General features: G+C 42.8%; 2 protein-coding genes across 2 annotated transcripts in view; both read right to left on the minus strand.

The window, feature by feature from the left end:
• camsap3 (calmodulin regulated spectrin-associated protein family, member 3) overlaps window positions 1-10583 on the minus strand; it is a gene marked incomplete at its 5' end in the record, with an annotated part of 38650 nt that extends 28067 nt beyond the window's left edge. Inside the window, one exon of the mRNA XM_083648783.1 lies at window positions 10451-10583. Within this exon, the coding sequence (XP_083504909.1) occupies window positions 10451-10583 (133 nt within the window). The remainder of the gene's footprint in view (window positions 1-10450) is intronic.
• Window positions 10584-12221: 1638 nt separating this feature from the next.
• On the minus strand, window positions 12222-20681 carry xab2 (XPA binding protein 2). The gene is made up of 19 exons (XM_083649450.1): window positions 20562-20681; window positions 20142-20290; window positions 19074-19197; window positions 18767-18964; window positions 18302-18436; window positions 18039-18203; window positions 17726-17870; window positions 17484-17635; window positions 17250-17369; window positions 17000-17131; window positions 16721-16852; window positions 15426-15539; window positions 15135-15297; window positions 14329-14519; window positions 13690-13812; window positions 13398-13569; window positions 13008-13134; window positions 12760-12872; window positions 12222-12630 (listed from the first exon to the last, which is right to left on the minus strand). Exons 1-19 carry the CDS (start codon window positions 20595-20597, stop codon window positions 12569-12571), a joined length of 2553 nt encoding a protein of 850 aa, XP_083505576.1. The 5' UTR covers window positions 20598-20681; the 3' UTR covers window positions 12222-12568.
• Between the last annotated feature and the right edge of the window lie 592 nt (window positions 20682-21273).

Consider the following 21273-nt stretch of genomic DNA (forward strand, 5'->3'; position numbering starts at 1 on the left):
CTACAGAGAGACAAAAACACACAGACAGTCAGAGACATTCTCTCTACAGAGAGACAAAAACACACAGACACAGTCAGAGACGTTCTCTCTACAGAGAGACAAAAACACACAGACACAGTCAGAGACGTTCTCTCTACAGAGAGACAAAAACACACAAGACGCAGTCAGAGACGTTCTCTCTACAGAGAGACAAAAACACACAAGACGCAGTCAGAGACATTCTCTACAGAGACAAAAACACACAGACACAGTCAGAGACATTCTCTACATAGAGACAAAAACACACAGACACAGTCAGAGACATTCTCTACAGAGAGACAAAAACACAGACAGAGTCAGAGACGTTCTCTACAGAGAGACAAAAACACAGACACAGCCAGATATACATTATCTACAGAGAGACAAAAACAGACACACATTCTAATCTCTACAGAGAGAAAAAGCACACAGACGCAGTCAGAGACATTCTCTACAGAGAGACAAAAACACACAGACGCAGTCAGAGACGTTCTCTACAGAGAGACAAAAACACAGACACAGCCAGATATACATTATCTACAGAGAGACAAAAACAGACACACATTCTAATCTCTACAGAGAGAAAAAGCACACAGACGCAGTCAGAGACATTCTCTACAGAGAGACAAAAACACACAGACGCAGTCAGAGACGTTCTCTACAGAGAGACAAAAACACACAGACGCAGTCAGAGACGTTCTCTACAGAGAGACAAAAACACACAGACACAGCCAGATACACATTCTCTACAGAGAGACAAAAACACACAGACACAGTCAGAGACATTCTCTACAGAGAGACAAAAACACACAGACACAGCCAGATACACATTCTCTACAGAGAGACAAAAACAGACGTAGTCAGAGACATTCTCTACAGAGAGACAAAAACAGACGTAGTCAGAGACATTCTCTACAGAGAGACAAAAACACACAGACAGTCAGATATACATTCTCTACAGAGACAAAAACACATAGTCAGAGACATTATCTACAGAGACAAAACCACACAGACGCAGTCAGAAACATTCTCTACAGACACACAAAAACACACAGACACAGTCAGAGACATTCTCTACAGACACAGAAAAACACAGACGCAGTCAGAGACATTCTCTACAGAGAGAAAAACACAGACGCAGTCAGAGACGTTCTTGGAAACAGTACTGCTAGCTACCAGAGAGATCACTGCAAAAAGTAACATCAAATATGTCCAGGCTGGAGGTGTTAAATAGGATGATGGCTCTGAATAGTCTTAAAATAGGACAGGGAACAGGCTGCGTCACCATCCACTCTATTATTCCTGTCTCTCTTCAGTCATTGTGTATAATATGATGTTAGAACAGAACAGAAAAGACACATTCACGTGCAGCAGAAACCTGCTTGATTGAGACAACTGGCGTGTACACCCCAGAGCTATAATCATATGAGTGAGTGAGCACAACCGGCTTCAATGAAGCACGATCGTGTGACTATCTGTGTGTATAGAAGATCTGTGTGTATGTAGAGAGCAGTGTAGGACATTTAAAATATATTTTGGTGGCAACTCTTGCCTCCACTGTCTAGAAAACGGGGGCATTTACAAAATGTTGGGGGCACTTAAAAATAAGTAATTAATGCATTAGGTTGGTAAAGCATAGTGTGAACAACAGCGCTGTTCTTCTTCTGGCAACCATCTGGAAATTAAATTAATTTAATGGAAATAAAATTATCTGAATCTTGGGCAGAAATTGTTGCCCCTCGATCAATGTTTTTAGGGGCATTCTTAGATCTCTTGGGACGTTTTTGCCCGGCTTGCCCCTGGCTCAATTCCTACACTGGTAGAGAGCCAGAGAATTGGAGTTGGTAAAAAAAAAAGGCCAACACAAAGAGAGGAAAAGCTCGTATGTGCGTCTCCTGGCAAAACCAGTGAGTGACTCAAAAGGCCAGAGGGCAGAGGATGCGGTGATAAGATTGATAGACTGGTTGCAAATTCATCTTCCTAGTGTATAAAGTGCTGCACTTCCCCGTCTGTACACTTCAGTATAGCTGGCACTGTCTCACTATCAAGTGTCCTTCTGACAGCAACTATGACACTCTGGTGTATTCGACGTCGGTTCTTCAGAGCCGTGCCACGGCTAGTGAACAGATCCAGCAATCAGCAGCCAGCAGGCATCAAGGTCAGTGGGACATGATGACATACCAACCCAGATATTATCATGCAAGGTTTACCAGATACATTGACACTCTTTCTTCCTCCTCTTTGAGAAGCTCTGGCTTTGTTTTTGGACAAAGCTTCTTCTGTGTGAGACTTTCTATTTGACATCTTCACCGAACTGATATACACCCGAGTGTGTGTGTGAGTGTGTGTGTGTGGCGGTTTTCAAATGTAACGTGAAGAAACGCTGCAGCCAGAAACCTACCGACATTAAACAAAGGAAAAACTTGTTCTTTTGGTGTAGCACCCACCAGTAACAAGCTGAAGACTGTCATCTATTTGGACTGTTGTTTCTGTAAACGAGATCAGAGCAAACATTATCCTGAGACACACACACACACACAAACACGCCCTCCGTGAAACTGGTTTCTCTGCATTCAGACCAGATGAAACCAGCACCTACATCCATACACAAACATATCTGAACAAAACAGCTCCTTTTCTTTTGAAGGCCCTTTGGTCAAGAGTCGAAAAGTCGAAAAATACCAGCAGCTTGGCTGAAAAGCGAAAGCAGAAGATCACATGGACGTGTGTGTAGTGTATGTTGAGTGCCCTGCCCTTACTGTGTGTGTGTGTGTGTGTGTGTGTGTGTGTGTAGTGTATGTTGAGTGCCCTGCCCTTACTGTGGGAGTGACAGGAGGATTATCACAAGGAGGGAGATTGTCCTGGGTCATTATGTTGTTATGTCATTAAAGCACTGTAATGGATCAGACAATACAACAACACACCCAGTCTCACAGAGGTTAGACAATGCCCAGGTCTCTGTCCCTCCAGTTCACTCTCACTGCATGACGACTATAGGTGTCCGACAATATTGCCAGTCACGCCACACACAGCCCATTTTGTTGTGAATATGTGCCATTGTGTGCCTTTAAACGCCAATGGTCAGTTTAGTGGTGTAATCATTTAGGCAACCAAACTATTTACACCTTTAGTCTCAGCTGCTGCAGGTAGAGGTAGTTTAGGTCCAGGTAGTTTAGACTAAATAATGCACATGGCAGAACATAATTCAAAGTCCCACGATGATGACATCATGCAAACAAACAAAATAAAATAGAAAAATAAAATTACCCAGAAAACGCAAAGCTGGATGCAAATGCCACAGCTCAGCGAGATGAATGCGGTCGATAGGAAGATGATTTCCCTATGGGCCATGGCCTGGCTGTGAATGACTACTGTACTCTGTGTGTCACACACACATCGCAGAAACAAACTGGGAGAAAAATGGAAAGTCTGCAAATTCAAACCGCATTTCTCAAAGCTATACGCACCTGCTCTCCATAGCAACAAACATTCAATACATAGATACCTAATAGATAGATACCGTAATGTGAAAAAGTTCAAGGAAACAGGCAGCAATGAAGAGAGGAGTGAGAAGATGGCAGCCTTAAAGGCACCCTCCACTCAGCTTTCCTACGTCTATAACTGTTGGTATTCTATGAAAACGTTCTAATATATATTTGTATATTTCTACATCATCTGATTTGCGCATTACATTGATAAGAACCGAAGGCTAATAGTTTGTTCCACTACAACATCATGGCTGCAGCGTTTTTGTCAAAAAAGCAGAGCAGCTTCGTCTCACTCTCTTGCCTTCAATATACTCTTTGTCTGCACTAACAGCGGAAGTGACTGGAAACAGTATGGCTGACCTGTACGTCGTAAAAACATTCGTTTAGAAGCCACAATTTTGCTATATTATCAACAAACCGGCCAACAGATATCAAAGCTGATGGGCTTAATGGAAAGAGGGTGACTAACTGGTTAACGGTTTTGTTAACCAGTGTTTTGTTGCACTTTTGTTTCGTTCTGCGGTTCCGACTGGCCTCCAGCCCGGGGCGGGCGTTTTCAGAAACGACAAAGTGTACGGACCAATCAGGGACGTGCCTCATAGTTGACATCATAACCGGCCAATCAGGAAATCAGGAAAACGTAATGGCTGCCTCCATGGCTCTGCGGCTCGAGCAGTAATGTTGTCAACGTCCGTCTAGTTTACATAGTCAGTCGTAAGTGCAGTTATTGCAGAAATAGACTCATAAACAACAATTAAGCAAGAACAGGAGTATGCAACAGCAGAGTTTCTCAATGGAAAAGACGTTTTCCCCATTCTTCTGAGTGGATTTGGATTTGACTGGATCTGACATTGATTGGCTGAAGGACTAGATTTGGCAACGCTGATTGGCTGAATGAGTTGTCTGTCAAGGCAAGTACTTCCACCCACTGAAATTACTGTGTACAGCTTGGAGTCCAGATGGAACAGCAGAATGAAACAGAATGTGAGTTCACAGATCCAGATGGTTTTAACCAGGCTAGCGTTTTGAGAACGTAGCTAACAGCTAGCTGATGCAAACTATTTATATCAGTATTTTATACATCAGTCATGACATGACGTATTACATATCTTTTCCATTGAGTCATATGTTATCACCCCTTTTTTTAGCAACATTTCTTTTCTTTTTTTTTACTTTGAGCACAAAATTACGTTATTTGTAATAAAAACAAAATAAATGGACGAACAGTTTGGTTAATTAATTAACAGCCCAGGTCATGACTCACTCAGCAACACATGAAATATTTTAAAAACTACAAAATGCAGTGGAGCATACAAGGAAACATGGAGTGTGTGAGATGTCTCCATAATGTTGACACCATAATGTTGATACCAGGGTGATATTTAGATAGCAAACACTGGTGTCTGTGAGCTGACGCAAACCAGAGCACCAGCCTCTCCGGCACTCTCACAGGTCATGGGGTCAGGGCCTATCTATTGGTCTGGGTGAGAGGTCAAAGGTGAAATGTGTGCAAAGTGCATGCAGACGATTCTGAAGACTACAGAGACAGAGAGAGCAGAGCGAGAGCAAGTGGAAGAGTTGAAGCCCTCATCCTTCAGCAAGACTCTGTATCCCTGGCTCCCTGCCACTCTCACCTCCCTGTGGAGGAGGGGGCAAAGCCAAGAGAGAACTTCCATACAGCAATTAGTATTACATTGTTATTAGTCTCGTTGGACAGCCTCCTCTCCCTTCCGTCTGGTGCCGCAGGTCTCCATAGTGGGATTGCGATGGGCGGCGCTTAGCGGCAGAGCCCTTGGAAAATAGTTTCAAACAATCCAACTTGCCGTTTTCAGCATGTAGCAACGAGCTAGCATGTAGGTTTCTGCTGTTAGCTTGCTAGCTAGTTAGTGTTGTTGTTTTCCCTGAGGCGGCAGGGGACTATTTACAGCAACACACAGGGAGGAGGGAGCAGAAGCCGCTCTGACTGACATGGTCGGAGCCAATGACAGAGCTTCTTAAGCGGGGAGCGGAAATCCGGCAGCGTCTGAAACCGACGCTTCCAATGGGAGAGCAGAGTAGAGCAGGGGAGGGTTTATCCCAGTTATGGAAACCTGCAGCGCCAGACTCCTCGGACAGAAGGGAGAGGAGGCTGGCCAGCGAGACTACATTGTTATAGGGCTGGGCGATATGGTTCAAATCAATATCAGTATATAAGTGATAAGAATTCACACCTTTGAGGCTCTCCTGAGGAAATTGATGTATAAATGTATATGCCGTCTAAACGGGTCTATGAACTGTGTAATCCAGGTGCTGACTAACCCCAAGTTTAGCACTGTCAGATATGGTTCCCAGCTTTGGACACATTGGTATCAGTGCCTTGTGCAATGAGTTTTTTGTTTTTTGTCTTTTATGTCCCTGTGTTTTTTTTTTAATGTTGTATGTACTTTTTATGGACCCTGAGTCTGCTCAAATAAACTTGATTGATTGATTGATTGATATATTTAATCGTAAGGATTTTTCTCTATGTGATGTTAAATAATCAAATGAATGTTCATCTCATTGAACCCAATGGCAATGTTAGGTGTGATGTCAAACAAAACAGAAGTATTCAAATTATATTCCTACCATACCTAATTTTACCAGAGTTTTTAAGTAAAATTAACTTGTCATCGGTTTAGACAGCAGTAATGTGTCACAATATTAGAATATTTGCATATCATCACAATATGATTCCACTGAAATACGATAAATAATAATATTGATTTATCGCCCAGCCCTACCAGGTTGTTTTGATAGTTTAGTGTGATAATAGTAACAGAATATTATCACACCAAATTATCAAAAGTGAAAGACCATGGTAGAAAAAGGTGAACTTGACTGGTTTCAACGCAATTCAGTCCATTACAATTGGCTAAGTGGTTAATAAAGTGCAGATGAAGTGATGCTGCCTTCATGGCTGTATACAAGTGTAGACTGTAGTCAGTTCAGCTGTGCAAGCTCATATCTACACTGACCTGCTGATAACAGGAGGCCATGTGTTCTGCTACTTAATTGATTGATTGAGCTAGCATGCTGGTCATGTCACAAACATTTCAGGCACGTGCCTGACAGTCATCAAGGGCCACAAAGCAACACCAACACATCCAAGGCGAGCACGGGGTCAGCTGAAACCAACCGCAGTTTGAACCGCAGCTAGCTCCCATGGGAGTATTCAGTAAGGGTAGACGCCCCCCGTCCCTCCCCATCCCACTTTACACTCAAGTGGACTGACCAGCATTGGCTTTCAAGAGGTTGTCATGGTAACGGTGAACATTAAGAAGCTCTTTGCATTAATTGCGTAGCACAGCAGTCTGCAAAAGCGGCTGCATTTTGACGATATCAGTCTGGCTTGGATTCAATAATTCATAAGAGCTCAGATGTGCAGAAGTGTGCAAGGTAAGCATCGAGGCTGGGGGGCTGGGACTCAAATGACAACATTATATTCAGGTTATCTCTTCTCCCAAGTCTTGGTTAGCCTATATGAAGTAGCAGTGCTAATCTGTCCACTGCCCAGTACTCATCTGAAACCACTTTGGGAAACATTCTACAAAACGAATACTTAACCATATCTATGTTTTGGTAAGGATGTTGGCTGCCTTGGAAAATTTAGTATAAAAAAGGATCAAAACGTGGATGATTATAATTATGCTCTTGTTTTAGAACAGGTTTGAAGGCAGCTCTAGTGATATGCCAGTAATCCCAACACCTAATTGGAAAAACCAGGACAAAGAAGAACTAAAGAAGAAAACTCACAAAACAGTCCACAGTGCAAAATATGGTAGAAACATTGCCAAGGCTCAGCATATTTGAAACAGCCAACTATAAATTAAAACCTATGCCAATGCATCTGGCATATTCTGGCTGATATATTACCCTTAAAGAATATTATCTTGAGTAGGCTAGTAATGGATAAACATCAATTACACCATATATGGGGAGGGGGGGCAAATACACCTAAAACCTAGCTTGGGTACAACATAAGCACAGCAGCAATAAATAGCATAAAGGGGGCAGTCTACCCAGCATCTATGGGTGCATGAAAGACTACTAGGAATTCAGATTGTCCCCTGTTGTGCAACTGAGCCTGATCTCAGTGTGAAGAGTAGCAAGTAAAGTGAATTCCCCTACAGGGACCACCAACAAAGTATCACATTGTTATTATTATTATCACCTCGACACAACTTGCACAACACACTTATTGCATCAGGGGGTTTAGGCCTAACCTTGGCATGGTTCATATGGTTTTATTGATGTTTTGTCAAACACCAATAGCACGCCAACTCCCTCCCCAGGTCCTCGTCCCCTGGTGACTCACCATAGCCACACTGATGGGGAAACGCATGAGTAATCACTCCCAACAGGATTTCGGCAGCTTGGTAGCCAGGTGGAGCTAAAGCTACGGGTTTCAGATGTACTAAAACAAACAAAGCTTTTACAACATCCTGGTACAAACGAGGAGCTTCAATTTCACTTCGGGAATATTCTCACGGGGGGGGGGGATTGATGAGCGGATGAGGAGGGGATAAGACAGGCTCCATTTTTCATAACTTTTAATAAAGTTGTTCTCAGATGGATTACAAACAGGCCCGGCAGACATCACTGGTGTGTACTCAAAGGGGAGAACCCATATGTAAACAGAATTTACATATCCCTACGAACTTGACAAGTCACGTGGACATGTTATGTAAGATAGAAACTAGAGAATCAAGACTGCCTGGTCTGATTCCAAAGTAAAGGCACAAACTAATATCTCATGGAGCCATAGAGTCACTCTCCAATGAATTGTCAACAAAGCAACTCCAAGTTTCGGTACTCTAGGTTCTAGCTTTGAAAGAGTGTTATTCAAGATCACAAAGACATTTCACAGTCCAACATCACGGCCGACCTCCTTATTAACATACATGTAGGCCTACATCAATTCATTTTTAAGGTAGATGAGAATATAAATATGTTTAAGAGATGGTCATTAGGCCCTTGCGTGTTCCTAGTAAAGGCTACAGTCTGGTTGTAGTATAGCACAGTATTTACACAAAAGACTTGAGATATGTGGCCCACATGAAAGCACATTTGATGGTGCAGAGACTCCGAGATGAAGGTTGCAGTGTATTTTGTCATCATTAGGTTGATTAGCCCTGACAGAGCTGAGGACCAGATGAGCCGTCTGGCTGCTGCTGCACAATCTGATGTTGAGTTTCTGGCAAGGGACTCGATGATGTCATCTTGACTTTGCAGGAAAATATCGGCAGCTCCAGGCTATCTATCTCAGTTGATGATGAGGACCACCACTGCACACCAACTACACTCCCATATTCCTTTAGCTAGGGATTAGCCTACTGGTATTTATTTCACATCCCACCCAACCCATTTTGTGTCTAAAAGGCAGGAAGTAAAGCAGGTGCAACCAGAACACTAATGAGGGTTTCCAACTTCCAATCCATTTAGGTGTTCCAGTACCGGTGCTATAATCAATGTCTTGCTTGCACCTGTTTTACTTTCCACCTTTTAGACACAAAATGGGTGATTTGGGTGGGATGTGAAATAGGCTAATGGAGGGTGACTTTGACCGGAGGGCGTGGTTGAGGTGTTAACAAACTGCAGCCTGGAGTCCTGCATTGCGTAACACTTGAGTAAGGTTGTTAAAGTAAAATAGAGTTAACTTCACACTCACAGGCTTCACTAGCCCAAACTGAGTGGTCTATGATTACATCTCAAACCATTAGCTCATAACTGACCGCCCCAGAGCTTTTATTTACATATACATAAGGAAAGTGGTGAAGGCAGGTGGTTCCCCCCTCAGGCTACAGTGTCCATAGATCCTGTGCCAGCACCACTGCACAGGGCCAGTTTGTGGATCAAGCGCACCTGAGATGATGGATCAAAGTTATGAGAAATTATTTACAAGCAGACCCTGAAATAGTGTGGTTTCTCCAATGCATGCACAGTTATCAGTGACATAACAGATCATAGGCACCAGTAGTCCTGATAAGCACTGTTTCAGTGCTTTCTCTGTGAGATCTAGCTACCAGATAGCCTGGCCTATACAGCAAATTTGCCCTTTAGGGAATAATAGACTAACGTGATCCCCTCAAGGTCAGTGCAGTGAGAAACTGCTTTTAGGGGTGAGTTCTGTGAAACCTAAGAAGGCATAAAGACGCCTTATGACACTGTTTCCAACAAAAGGATGCTCTATAGGTGGGTGGGTGTGTTTGCGCATCAGAAAGGGATGGTTTCTCTCAAGCGCCCCATGGGCTTTGCTGACTAAAGACAGGATAAGAATAACAAAGAATAAGAAAACTCCAGATTAAATGAATTAGAATGAAAGTCTATGTAGTCCATCCACCCACTCAGTATAATTATACGGCTATTTTGATTGGTCCTGATTATATGTTGGTAGATATAGCCTAGCATGTAGCTAGCCTATTACTAGAAGCTGTCAACACTGGGAACGAATGAGTGAAGAATCTACGCCCCTTGACCCATTTCTGTGCAAACTAAATCGGATAAGAACACAATAGCCCGCAAATGATTGCTGATGTCTGTTGGCTAGAAATACGACAGATTAGCGTGATATGCCTGCAGAGGAGGCCTTTTTTCCGGACACTAACGTTTACCTATGCAATGTGCCTGACCTGACCACCCACTGAGTAAGAACAAATGACATGTTGTGTGTAGCTGGTATGAGTTAGGAATGCATACAGTGCATGGTCCGCCTTTCATGTGCTGCTCTTTGTGCCCCAAAATCGCTGAGCTCTACATACAGCGCAGTTCACCTTCATGCGTGCGCTTCTCATTTGACACTGGTAAACTGAATAATATAAACATAGCGCACTGCTGGACCACAGAGGGATGGTGGTTTTCTAACGCTAAAGATCTCTCTGGATACCTTCATACATCATCAGGCCTGTAGTGTAACATTCATTACCTACCTGCATTGCCGTAGGACTTTGCCAGTAGCCATCCGACACTTGCGCATATTTTTGCCTTAGTACAATCATACAAATCCAATGGCTTTATGTCGGGGACTACAAAAGTCTTCCTCATGGCATTGGAGTCCACCATAGCGAGAAAAGATGGGGAAAGGGAAGCACTGGCAAAGAAAGTGGCTACAAGGCAGTATAAAAATTCAGGCAATCATTCTTTTAGCAGACTGTTCCATAGCCTACTACCAGGGCTGGGAATACGGATGTGGCGAAGCGTTTCGTCCGGGAAAAATATCCGCCCCGGAGCTGCTTCCAGTCCAGTGAATGTCCCTTTGCTTTTGGAGACGGAATCAGTCTTTAAACGATCCTCGTCACCTCATGAAGCACCGGCCCAGCGGGTTTTTACAGAAAGCCGGAATATTCCCCTCGTGTTTTGCCCTTCGTCCGCATTGCTGTGTAGTCAGTTTACTCTAATCTAAGCAGCTCCACGACACAGACGGAGGCGCCGGCGATGACTGATAACCAGGTGCCCCACACTGGGAGCGCTCGCTCCGCCGGCGGTCCAATAGGAATTGAGCCTGGGTGAGGAAGGCGGGATTTAACCGTGTGAATACAGCCAGCAGGTAGGTGTGTGAATATGCAGCAAGCAGGTAGAGGTGTGACTCTTTGGGAGAATTGGGACAGGTGCATCTGCTGGCAGACAGGTGAATTATTGCCTGGAGCGGCTCATTTTGACAGGGAACATATTTTACACACGAGAAAAAACGTGATCCTGCTATTAAAGCGTATTGTGCAAATACCTATCAGAAAATGAGGTCCCTGGCAGAATATGCTCATATGAATGAGTAAATGGTATACTGTACTACTGTATACATAGCCTACAGATGAAAGAAAGTGGGTGGCAGAGAGAAAGACAAGCACCTTTATAGCAGCTCATCATCATAGTAATATAATATATAGAAGCTGGAATGAGAAGAACATATATTATATAGAAATATTGATATGACCACTACGCTGCATACTTACACAAAGACAAATTCCCTGTATGTAATCTGCATATTGTGGCAATAAAAGTGATTCTGATTATAGTGAAGTGACATTTTCTTTCTGGTTATTTTTCAGGTTTTCTTCCCAGTGAGTGCCTCCTCATCACATGATAATGCTGAAAGTTCCATGAGGTCCCCTGGCACCCCTCTGCTGCTGTAACCATGTAAGAGGATTACCTTGAAACTATTCTAATCTAATTATGGAAGAACATTATTTTTGCCCTCGTCTGCACTCTTTCCAGTCTTCTGCAACCCTTATGACTGGGTGACATAAGTGAAATGGCATGAGGCCTATCCATCAAAAAATACTGGGCCTGTTCTGTGAGCTTAGTCAGTCTTGAAATTGCTCTACCAGTATATAATTGCATGTATAATTGGTGCACAATCCTATGTGGTTAGTAATGTCTGAATTACAGTCTCTCTTTTTAAGTTTTGCAAGACAGCCACTAAATGGTTAACTTCACTAAAACAATGTGAGGCTTGAACGCCCAGCTCCAGTTTCAATCAAATACTCTCCCTTGAAGAAACCAAACTCCTCCTCTTTGTTTTTCTAGGGCAGATGCTGCCCTGTCAAAAAAATATCGCTGCATTTTACAGGTGTACCGTGTACATACTGTACATCTGCATGTTTTCACTGCCAATCCTTTCACAAATCAATGTCATCCAATAAGAGTCCAAATCAGAGTAGATCAAACTTGAAGTTACTGTACAACTTTATCATTTCTGACGAGTAGAAAACTGCTCAAAGAATTACCTTCAGCTGCAAAATTGAGAAAGACTGACATCATGTGGCCAATACTAACACAGGCACATACATTTTATGTACTGTACAACCAAAACACCCAGGGCCATGCATACCAGGAAAATACTGAGAACTGGTACAAATGTTGCCATTCTCAGTGTAATTCAATTATTAGGTATAAATGTGTCACATTTTGTTATTAAAATTCATGGGGAACAACAGTAGTTACGCTATACAGATTTGAAAATGCATAACATAATCTATTCTACATCTACAGTAATCCAAAGACTGCATCTTTTTAAAGTTGCACATGATATCTGCTAATAGTTCCCCCCTTCAATCTTCTTTGAGCCCTCCAAAGACAGCTGTGGGGACACTCTTCTGTTCAAGCTGCACCTCTGTGAAGTCAAGAGATAAAGACAATTAACACAATTAGCATCTTAATGAATAAAAATAAACATCCATGAATGTTTGAACCGAAATCATATTTGCCGTTTGAGTGTTGGCATGTTGTGTCCGTCACTCACCATCCGGTCCTTGCTCTTCGTCGTCTCCATCCTCATCGTCATCGTCAATGTCGATCTCATCAGGATTTGCCTGTTTAGCGAGCTCAGCCAGCTCCGTGCGAGAAGTGTCACTCCTGCATAAGTAGATGCATAACCCAATTAAAAACAGGCTGGAACCTTCCACAGCTCATACAAAGACAACCACTACCACATCTGTAGCTTTGTGCGATGAAGACTAGGGTGATGGGGGGGGGGGATGGACTACAGACCTGACAAAGAGAATCTTTTCTTTGGGCTTGGGCGTGTCCTGTTCTGCCTCAGCAGCAAGCTGCTGTGCCTTCTGCTCCAGCATCTTCATGTCATCAACCCCCATCTGGCCCGGAGCAAGGTCTGACACTGGACACAAACCCAACAGTTAGATAAATGGTTGGGCACACAGAGACACACAAACCTCAGCAGAACTGTATGCCTGTACAGTACAGTAGCATGTGTTAGCTCCTGGAACATAACCTCAGGATTTGGGGCACTAGAGTGGGGGAATTCGGCTACCACGTCCATATAATTTAAAATATCCCACATTCAAATTGGTCATTATGTGCATGTTTTGCACCAGCCCAGGCTGAAAAACACTGGCCATGGGTTAGTGTGTGCTCTCTCACCAGTGCCTGTGGAGCTTGTAATGGCCTTCATCATCTGAGAGGACATGAAGTTGACCTGGGTGTTGTATGTGGCCTGGACACTGCGTTTGATCCTCAGCATTTCTCTGATGGTGTCCTCATTTCCATGGCGGATTTCAAATTCTTTCCAGGTCTGCCAGAAAGTAGCAGTCACCTGAAATAAATAAATGGAAGTTCATTATTAATACGGAGTATAGGGTAGTGGGAAAAATGCACCGATCAAAATGCAACAGTTCAATCGGAAAAGGTGATGACAGGAAGTAGATCATCTTACCCTTGGGTCACAGATCTGGGAGCAGTAGGAGTAGATTGCTCTGCCACGGTCAATCTCACCCAGTTTACTCTCCATATCAGCAAAGCGCAGGCACATGTCCCTGGAGTGGACATCTGGGAGGACCTTGGGAAACACAAAACTTGGGTTATCTCCAATGCATGACCTGACACTTGAAGATAAATCACTGTTTACACATTTCAGATCATTGTTATTTAAAATACTTATTTGAATAGATTATGATAATCTAGTTATTCAGAATATCTCTCATGCATCGAATAGAATGTGTCAACGGCAATTTTTGAAGCATAGAAGATGGTGAACTCTAGGTCTCTTGTCAGTCACTTCTAATAATAATTGGTTGTATGGAATGCCTTAGAACTCTAAACTCAAGAAAAACGGCACATAATAGCCGTATTTTGCAGTACCTCACTGACTAAATACATTGTTCTACGCAGCCCAGATATCTTAATTTGATTATTTACAGTTCGAGAAAGAACTTACATTGACTCATTTTCTAGAGTATAGTGTCTACACGAATCATCTCAAAATCAAAATAATTCAGTAGATCAGAGCTCTAGCATGGCATGTTAGCATCATCCATCAGTGTGTAACATGTCATACTATCAGACTAGCATGTACCTCTATGGCCTTCTGGTAAATGGCCCTGGTGTAGGTGACGCCATAGATTTCTGCCGCTCTCTTGATGTAGATGTTGAACATGTGATGCCTCTCGCCTGTGTCCACTGCCTGCGTTGCTCTTTCATAGACAGCCATGGCATGCCGTGCCAAACCAAACTCCTCTTCCAGTTTAGCATACAACAGGTAAATGGCTAGAAAGCAAAACACAGTGGTATAATTACAGTAATAGGCTTCAGCACATTGATTAGGAACACAATTTGTTTACCTTTATTCCAAAACTACATAATAAATAGAGTACCGCAGGGATGACATTTTTGTAGGCGGAAGTCCCGGACATGTTGGATCTTCAGGGGGAAAGTGAATGAGGGTTTAGAATGGGGGGTTCCCTTAAATGCATACAATAAGGGTGGCTAACAAGTTTATGGGAGTGGTAATTTGTGAATCACTGTTATGGCTTTTGAAGCATTTTCTGAAAATTGTTTTTTTTTAAATGCATTTACGTTTCAAAAGTCATAAAGTTGATTCATGTTTGTGAAGATTATCCTGCTGAACACAAATTACCACTCCCATAAACCTTTGTTAGCCTAGCCACAGACCTTATTTTATGTATTTAAGTGAATTCCCCATTCTAAAACCCCATTCACTTTTCCTCTGAAGATCCAACATGCTACTTCAGGACTCATTCCTGCGGTGCTCTATATAATACGGTATGTAGTATTACACTTGTTTTTTTCTTTCTCTTATTTTTTTTTACATTAACGTGAAATATAGCCGAGTTGTCCGATACCTGTAACAAAGCTACTTACTCTTGGCAAACTTGGCGGGACAGCCATCCAAGGCTTGTTCAAATAAATCTCGAGCTCTCTCCAGCTTCTTCCCCCCGTAACGCTCAATGAACTTGGTGAGGTAGGTGTTCCAGATGTCGTACACATTTGGCCACCTGAAGAGAGCAATGCCACGCTCATATGCCTAGAAAGAGTTGAAAGGTATCAACCAAGATATTAGAAAATTGTTTACATGTGCGCTACTTTGAGCAAGAAAAGACTACACGATGAGATGTAGTAATGCTTGTTCATGAATGAGTAGCATGTAATTACTTTGAAGCTCTCCTCAAAGTAGTTGTGCTCTTCCAGGAACATGGCATAATTGATGATGATCTGTGGCGTGGCAATGCGGAGGTCAATGATACGGTCATACACCGCCTTCGTAGACTGAGGAGGAAAGGGAAGATGAAGAAAGCATTAAGACCAAGGCTTCATTTGTTTCATCGTTATCATGCTTCTGTGACCCCCCCTAGTGGTGAGGCACCTGCTGTACGACAAGTAAACCCTTCTGGTTCTCAATAAGGGAAGAAAGGTGAGGGGTCATCAAAGAAAGTCAAAACTGAACAGCCCTCAAAATCCTATGTATTTACTCTGAGAAAATAAATGAAAAAATACTTTTTGAGCAAGCAGTTTTACTCATGTTTGTAACCAAATAAATTGCAGCTAAAATTGTTAAGTCTCTACAAATTAAATACAGCTTTTTTTTAAGGATATTGCGTTATTGAAAACACTTAAAACATTGCATCTTTTTGACAACCACCCCACTTTTGAATGGTGCCACATTATGAAAAACTGAAACTAAATTACATCAAAATTGGAAGTTGCCAAGACAGCTTAATACATTTATAGGAAATCATTTCACAACATCACTCAGTTACATTCAGCACAGATTCAGCAACTGGAGCAGAGTGGTGGATTATGGGATACACTCGACACTGGAGCAGAGTGGTGGATTATGGGATACACTCGACACTGGAGCAGAGTGGTGGATTATGGGATACACTTGACACTGGAGCAGAGTGGTGGATTATGGGATACACTTGACACTGGAGCAGAGTGGTGGATTATGGGATACACTTGACACTGGAGCAGAGTGGTGGATTATGGGATACACTCGACACTGGAGCAGAGTGGTGGATTATGGGATACACTTGACACTGGAGCAGAGTGGTGGATTATGGGATACACTCGACACTGGAGCAGAGTGGTGGATTATGGGATACACTCGACACTGGAAGCTTGTTAGGAAGGGAGGAAGAATGAGGGAGAATAAATGCTCCCTTGTTGGACGGACGTTGGACCCAAATTCCACTTTATCATTTTCCATCTGGGAATTTTGGGAATCAATCAATTCCAGGCAAGACAACATCAAGGCGAAGCATTTTGCATGGAAACAAACGTGGTCTAAATCTGTCTAGTCCACAGGGATGGGTGAAGATTCAGATTTGAGTGAACGGGCACTGCATTAGAACTCGCTAATAAAGCAGAACTAGCCTAACGAATGAAGAGGGCCATGACTGTTTATTCTCATTAGAAATTAAACATGCACAAACATGTAAAGGACATACCTGAAACGTGCCAAGACTCTCCTCCAAGTCTGCCAGCATAGACCAGACCTTCAAGGATTTGTAGACCCTGTTCTGGACTGGCTCAGATACATCAAAGTACTCCGCTTTCTTGGATGGGATGGCTGTTGCTTTCTATATTCAGATGATTAAACATAACATTTTACATCTATATCTACTGTAGCATTTTTACACAGGAAAGAACAACTTAATGTCGATCAGATATATCTGACTTTAAAAGTGAGAATGACTGTAGATGTAAGATGTAGGATTGTGTCTCACCCTCAGTATGCGCAGTGCCTGTTCATAGTTCTCGTGGCGTAGCTCCATCTCTCCATATTCACACCACACCCCGGCCAGGTCATCCACCTGCTTGTAGTTCACCTTGGTGGCCTTCTCAAAGATGGTCCTGGCCTAAGTGACACGGGCAGAAGAAGTCAGAGATAACAAAAGAAGAAAACAATGGAGGAAATCACAATAGGCATGAAATTGATACTTGTCATATCTCTGTGGGAAGACCGCTTTCACTTACATCATCCAGCTGTTCATTCTCCTCGTAGAACTTTGCAAAGGACACCCAGAGGGAGTGAGGCTTCCCTGTGGACTTCATTGGATCTACAGTTTGCACTGCCTCCGTGTATGTGTTGATGATCTGTAGAAGACATTTTAAGCATGCAGTCATGAGGAACGTATTGCATGGAGGCAAAGTCTGACTGAAACACTATTCTGATTCATGGCATTGTGCGAGATCTTCTGCAAAACTCACCTGTCGTGGATTGCCCTCATACAGCTTCACCCGCTTATGCCACTCATGGACGTTGTGAGGGTTCTGGCGCAGGAGGACACTGTTCAACAGGAGAGGTCGTCGGGCTATCAGCTGCTCAAAGCGGGCCAGCCTCAGCTCCAGATCGATGTCCTCTGGGAGGAGAGGAACACAAAGGTAAGACATGCATGGCGAGGAGAATTGAAAGCAAAGGATTTTTCTCATTTAAAACAAACACAACACACCATCTTCATCCTTCCCCAACTCAGAGGTGGTCTCCATCTTGGCAGCGATCATGCTCTCCTCGAACTGGGCGTAACTGTCAAATACTTGCGTGAAATCCCTTACTGTCACCACAGTAAGGATGGCCTCTTCGTACACATCACGGGCCTGAGGAAAGACAGGACACATTGATGCATTAGTCATTCTGATCAAACCAGCATACACATGGTAGATAATATCAGCAAAACTAAAGCAGTCTAGCATTAATATATTAATCCTATGCACTATGTACATTATGGACTGAATAGGCATGAAAGGTATTCAGCAAAAGCCTACCTTCTCAAAGTGGCCACTCCGGATATAATAATCAGCTAAGGAGCACCAAAGTTTGCCAAGTTGGTCTGTGAAGCGTGTGAGGCCTCCTCGGATGATGGCCCCCACATTAAGAGAGGTCACCTTATCGGGGTTCTGGGAGATCAGGTCGCATAGCTCATGCCACAACTGTCACAAGAAATGAATGTACAACAATTATTGGTCAAGTTTAATGTTTAGCTTCCAAAAAATACTGAGTTGTTTAGAGGATGACAAGAAAATCCTACCTGGTAGTTGGACTTGCCCTCTTTGGACACAAAGCTTTCATCATTGACAACAGCTCCTAGTCGCACAGCTGCTTCATCCAAGCGGCCAACAGATCGTAGGTAGTCTATGTACTCCTCCGCATTCTCTGGAGAAAGCTGTGGAGCGCAGGGAGCACATCTCAAGTTGAAATTCTCAACAACACATTTTTGAGGACTGTTTGACACGCTCCCCCCCCCCCACCAGCACCACCACCACAAAGAACTGTCGGGCTAAATGTTTACTGTCAACATCTATTAAAGTTTTCTGAATAGGGTTCCATTCAAAATGTGTTACACTTCCTATAATATAGTAAGGTGTATTCAGCATATCAGGCCCTCCAACATTACAACAATATCCATTTCCCTGAGTTGCTGACATTAGAATCCTACCTATAGCCTACATGACAGACAGATGCTTGTGGGACTCAGCTTGAAGTGTTCTCTCACCTTCAGGTACCTGCGGTACACAATGATGGCCGTCTCAGGCAGGGGCAAGTTACGGGCAAAGCGGAGATACAGGGGCCAGATGCGTGGATGCTGAGTGACAGGAAGAGCTCTGAGTGCACGGTCAAATGATCGCCGGCTCCTTGTGATCTTACACTGAGACACCAGGAACTGGCAGTAATCAGTCCATATTCTGGGCATCTAGTGTTGGGGAAGAGAGACTGTTAGTTTCAACTACCACCTGCACAGAGCACACTGTATTTTGTATCCTCATTGCAAAATGGTTCAATGCTTGATTAAGAATCCTCACCTTATGCATGAACACCAGGGCCCTTTCATGGCAGTTATTGATCTCCTCATAGGCTGGCTCTGTGATACACTTCCCTTTCACTTGTTTCCGTCTTTCTCGCAGATAGTTGTACCAGAGCTTGTAACTGTAAAAAGATCAAGACAGTGAGTGAGAAAAACAAAAAAGAGAGCAACAATAGCTTAAACTCCATGCCCATCTGGACATGTATTAAACCAACAACTAAACAAAAGTCAACCCACTCGTCCAAACCACTGTAATAACACTTGGCTGCTATACTAGCCCCAACGTGACCCTACTACTGTACTTTGTGTATATATAATATATACACTCGTGCAGTAGTTAGGGTCACATAGCGTTCTCATAGGCAATAAGGGGGAAAGGCTGTTCAAGACGCTCTCCGACGTCGGAGATTGCAGATCCGAAGATATGATAGTCCTCCTACGGAAGCCAGTAATTTAGCCGGTGCTGTTAAAATGATACTGCTGCGTGAAACAACCGTTTAAAAGCAGTCTTTCCACAGCCTGTGCCGAATTTACAGCAGGGTGTGTTTGATCTCACTATCATGGTGCACCGCTTGCACGCGGCGAGCAAACACATGCAGTCACACGGAGGCGGCGGCTCAGTCAGTGATCAACGCAAATCCAGCGCACCTGGGAAGCAAAACATGTCATGAAATACTCAAACTCTCAAGGTTCCTGTCGGCACTAGGAAGCTTCTCCTCTCCTAAATACGGCACAGGCTGTGGAAAGACTGCTTTTACAGTTGTTTCACACAGCAGTATCATTTTAACAGCACCGGCTAAATTACTGACTACGCTACGTGACCCTAACTACTGCACAAGTGTATATATTATATATACACAAAGTACAGTAGGGTCACGTTGGGGCTACTATTTTACCAACTGATTGCATACACTCAGCACGCCAGCTTATTTGTGATGGTGGATGATGGAATACTGATGGTGACTGACAACAGATTATTTTAGTATCTCTGTACTAACAACAATCTGTTGACGAGCAAGAATATTGATCAGAACATAACTATAACAGTGATATGCCCGCTTTATACCTGCCAGGTAACTCTTTCAGAGCCCGCTCGTAAATCATATTGAGGGTAGATTTAGGCCCATTGTGTTTGAACTCGATGTAACGCATCCAGCACTTGACCGAGTATGGGTTCCTGATGATCTCCTCTTCATAAGGAAGATCATCTTCCTCCTATAGAGTCAAAAGCCAAAGGACATCATAATTAGGTAAATCACAACTGTGTTCTGGTAACAAACTTTTAGCACATATGTCTCTCAACCAAACTAAATTAGCTGACATGTTTAAGTTGTTGGCTAATTCGGGAGCTTTGGAATAAACGGAATACATACATAGCTAACTTAACTAGCGTTAGCTACACACCAAGCTAGCTAGCTAGCTAACGTTAACATTACGTTGTTAATTATCCAATGCCATTAGCTACAAATTGAGGAGGGGAACTTACAAACATGACATCTGTTTTTCCGTTTAGTGAAGGCATTTCTTTTTCTAGAAAACGAGCATTTACAACAAAAACTTGTAGGCTTTTGGGACAACTTCTACCAACGTGTGTCGTTCCCAATGCTACTTCTGGATCTTCTTCTTCTGTGTTTTACGGCAGTTGGCATCCTTTCATTTCTTCTTCTTCAGATAGCTTTCCGGCAGACTAGATGCCTTGAGGCACATTGCTGCCTCTCACCGGTAGGAAATATTACTGTTCATGGTGTTTCTATTTCCACAGGAGTAACCCTCGTTCACCCAATTGAAAATATAATGACATTGAATTTGGAGTTATAATGAAAGATAAACAAATTGAAATGATGTACAATAGTTTAATTATTATGACTAAACAATTTATTCACAGATGTAGATTTCAAAATGCCAGACCACTGTTCTTCTTCATGAATGAGATAATTAACGTCGAAAAAGCATCAATACGTAAAAATCAAACAAGCATGGAGTGTGTACCAAAAACATACATAATATTTGATTTCTGTTTAGAACTCTGACTTTTTGTTTTATTTATTTAATTTATAATTTGGTTGATTTCGATATTTTTTTGTTTGATCCAATTTTGTAAGTGCTCATATTGAATTTTGTATACAGTATTGTATTGTATAGCATTCAAAAACTAGGTGGATAGCTGTCATTTTCCTAAATCTGCTGTTTTGTGGGGA

Source organism: Poromitra crassiceps, assembly GCF_964638095.1.
Source record: "Poromitra crassiceps genome assembly, chromosome: 13".
In the NCBI taxonomy this organism is placed as follows: domain Eukaryota; kingdom Metazoa; phylum Chordata; class Actinopteri; order Beryciformes; family Melamphaidae; genus Poromitra; species Poromitra crassiceps.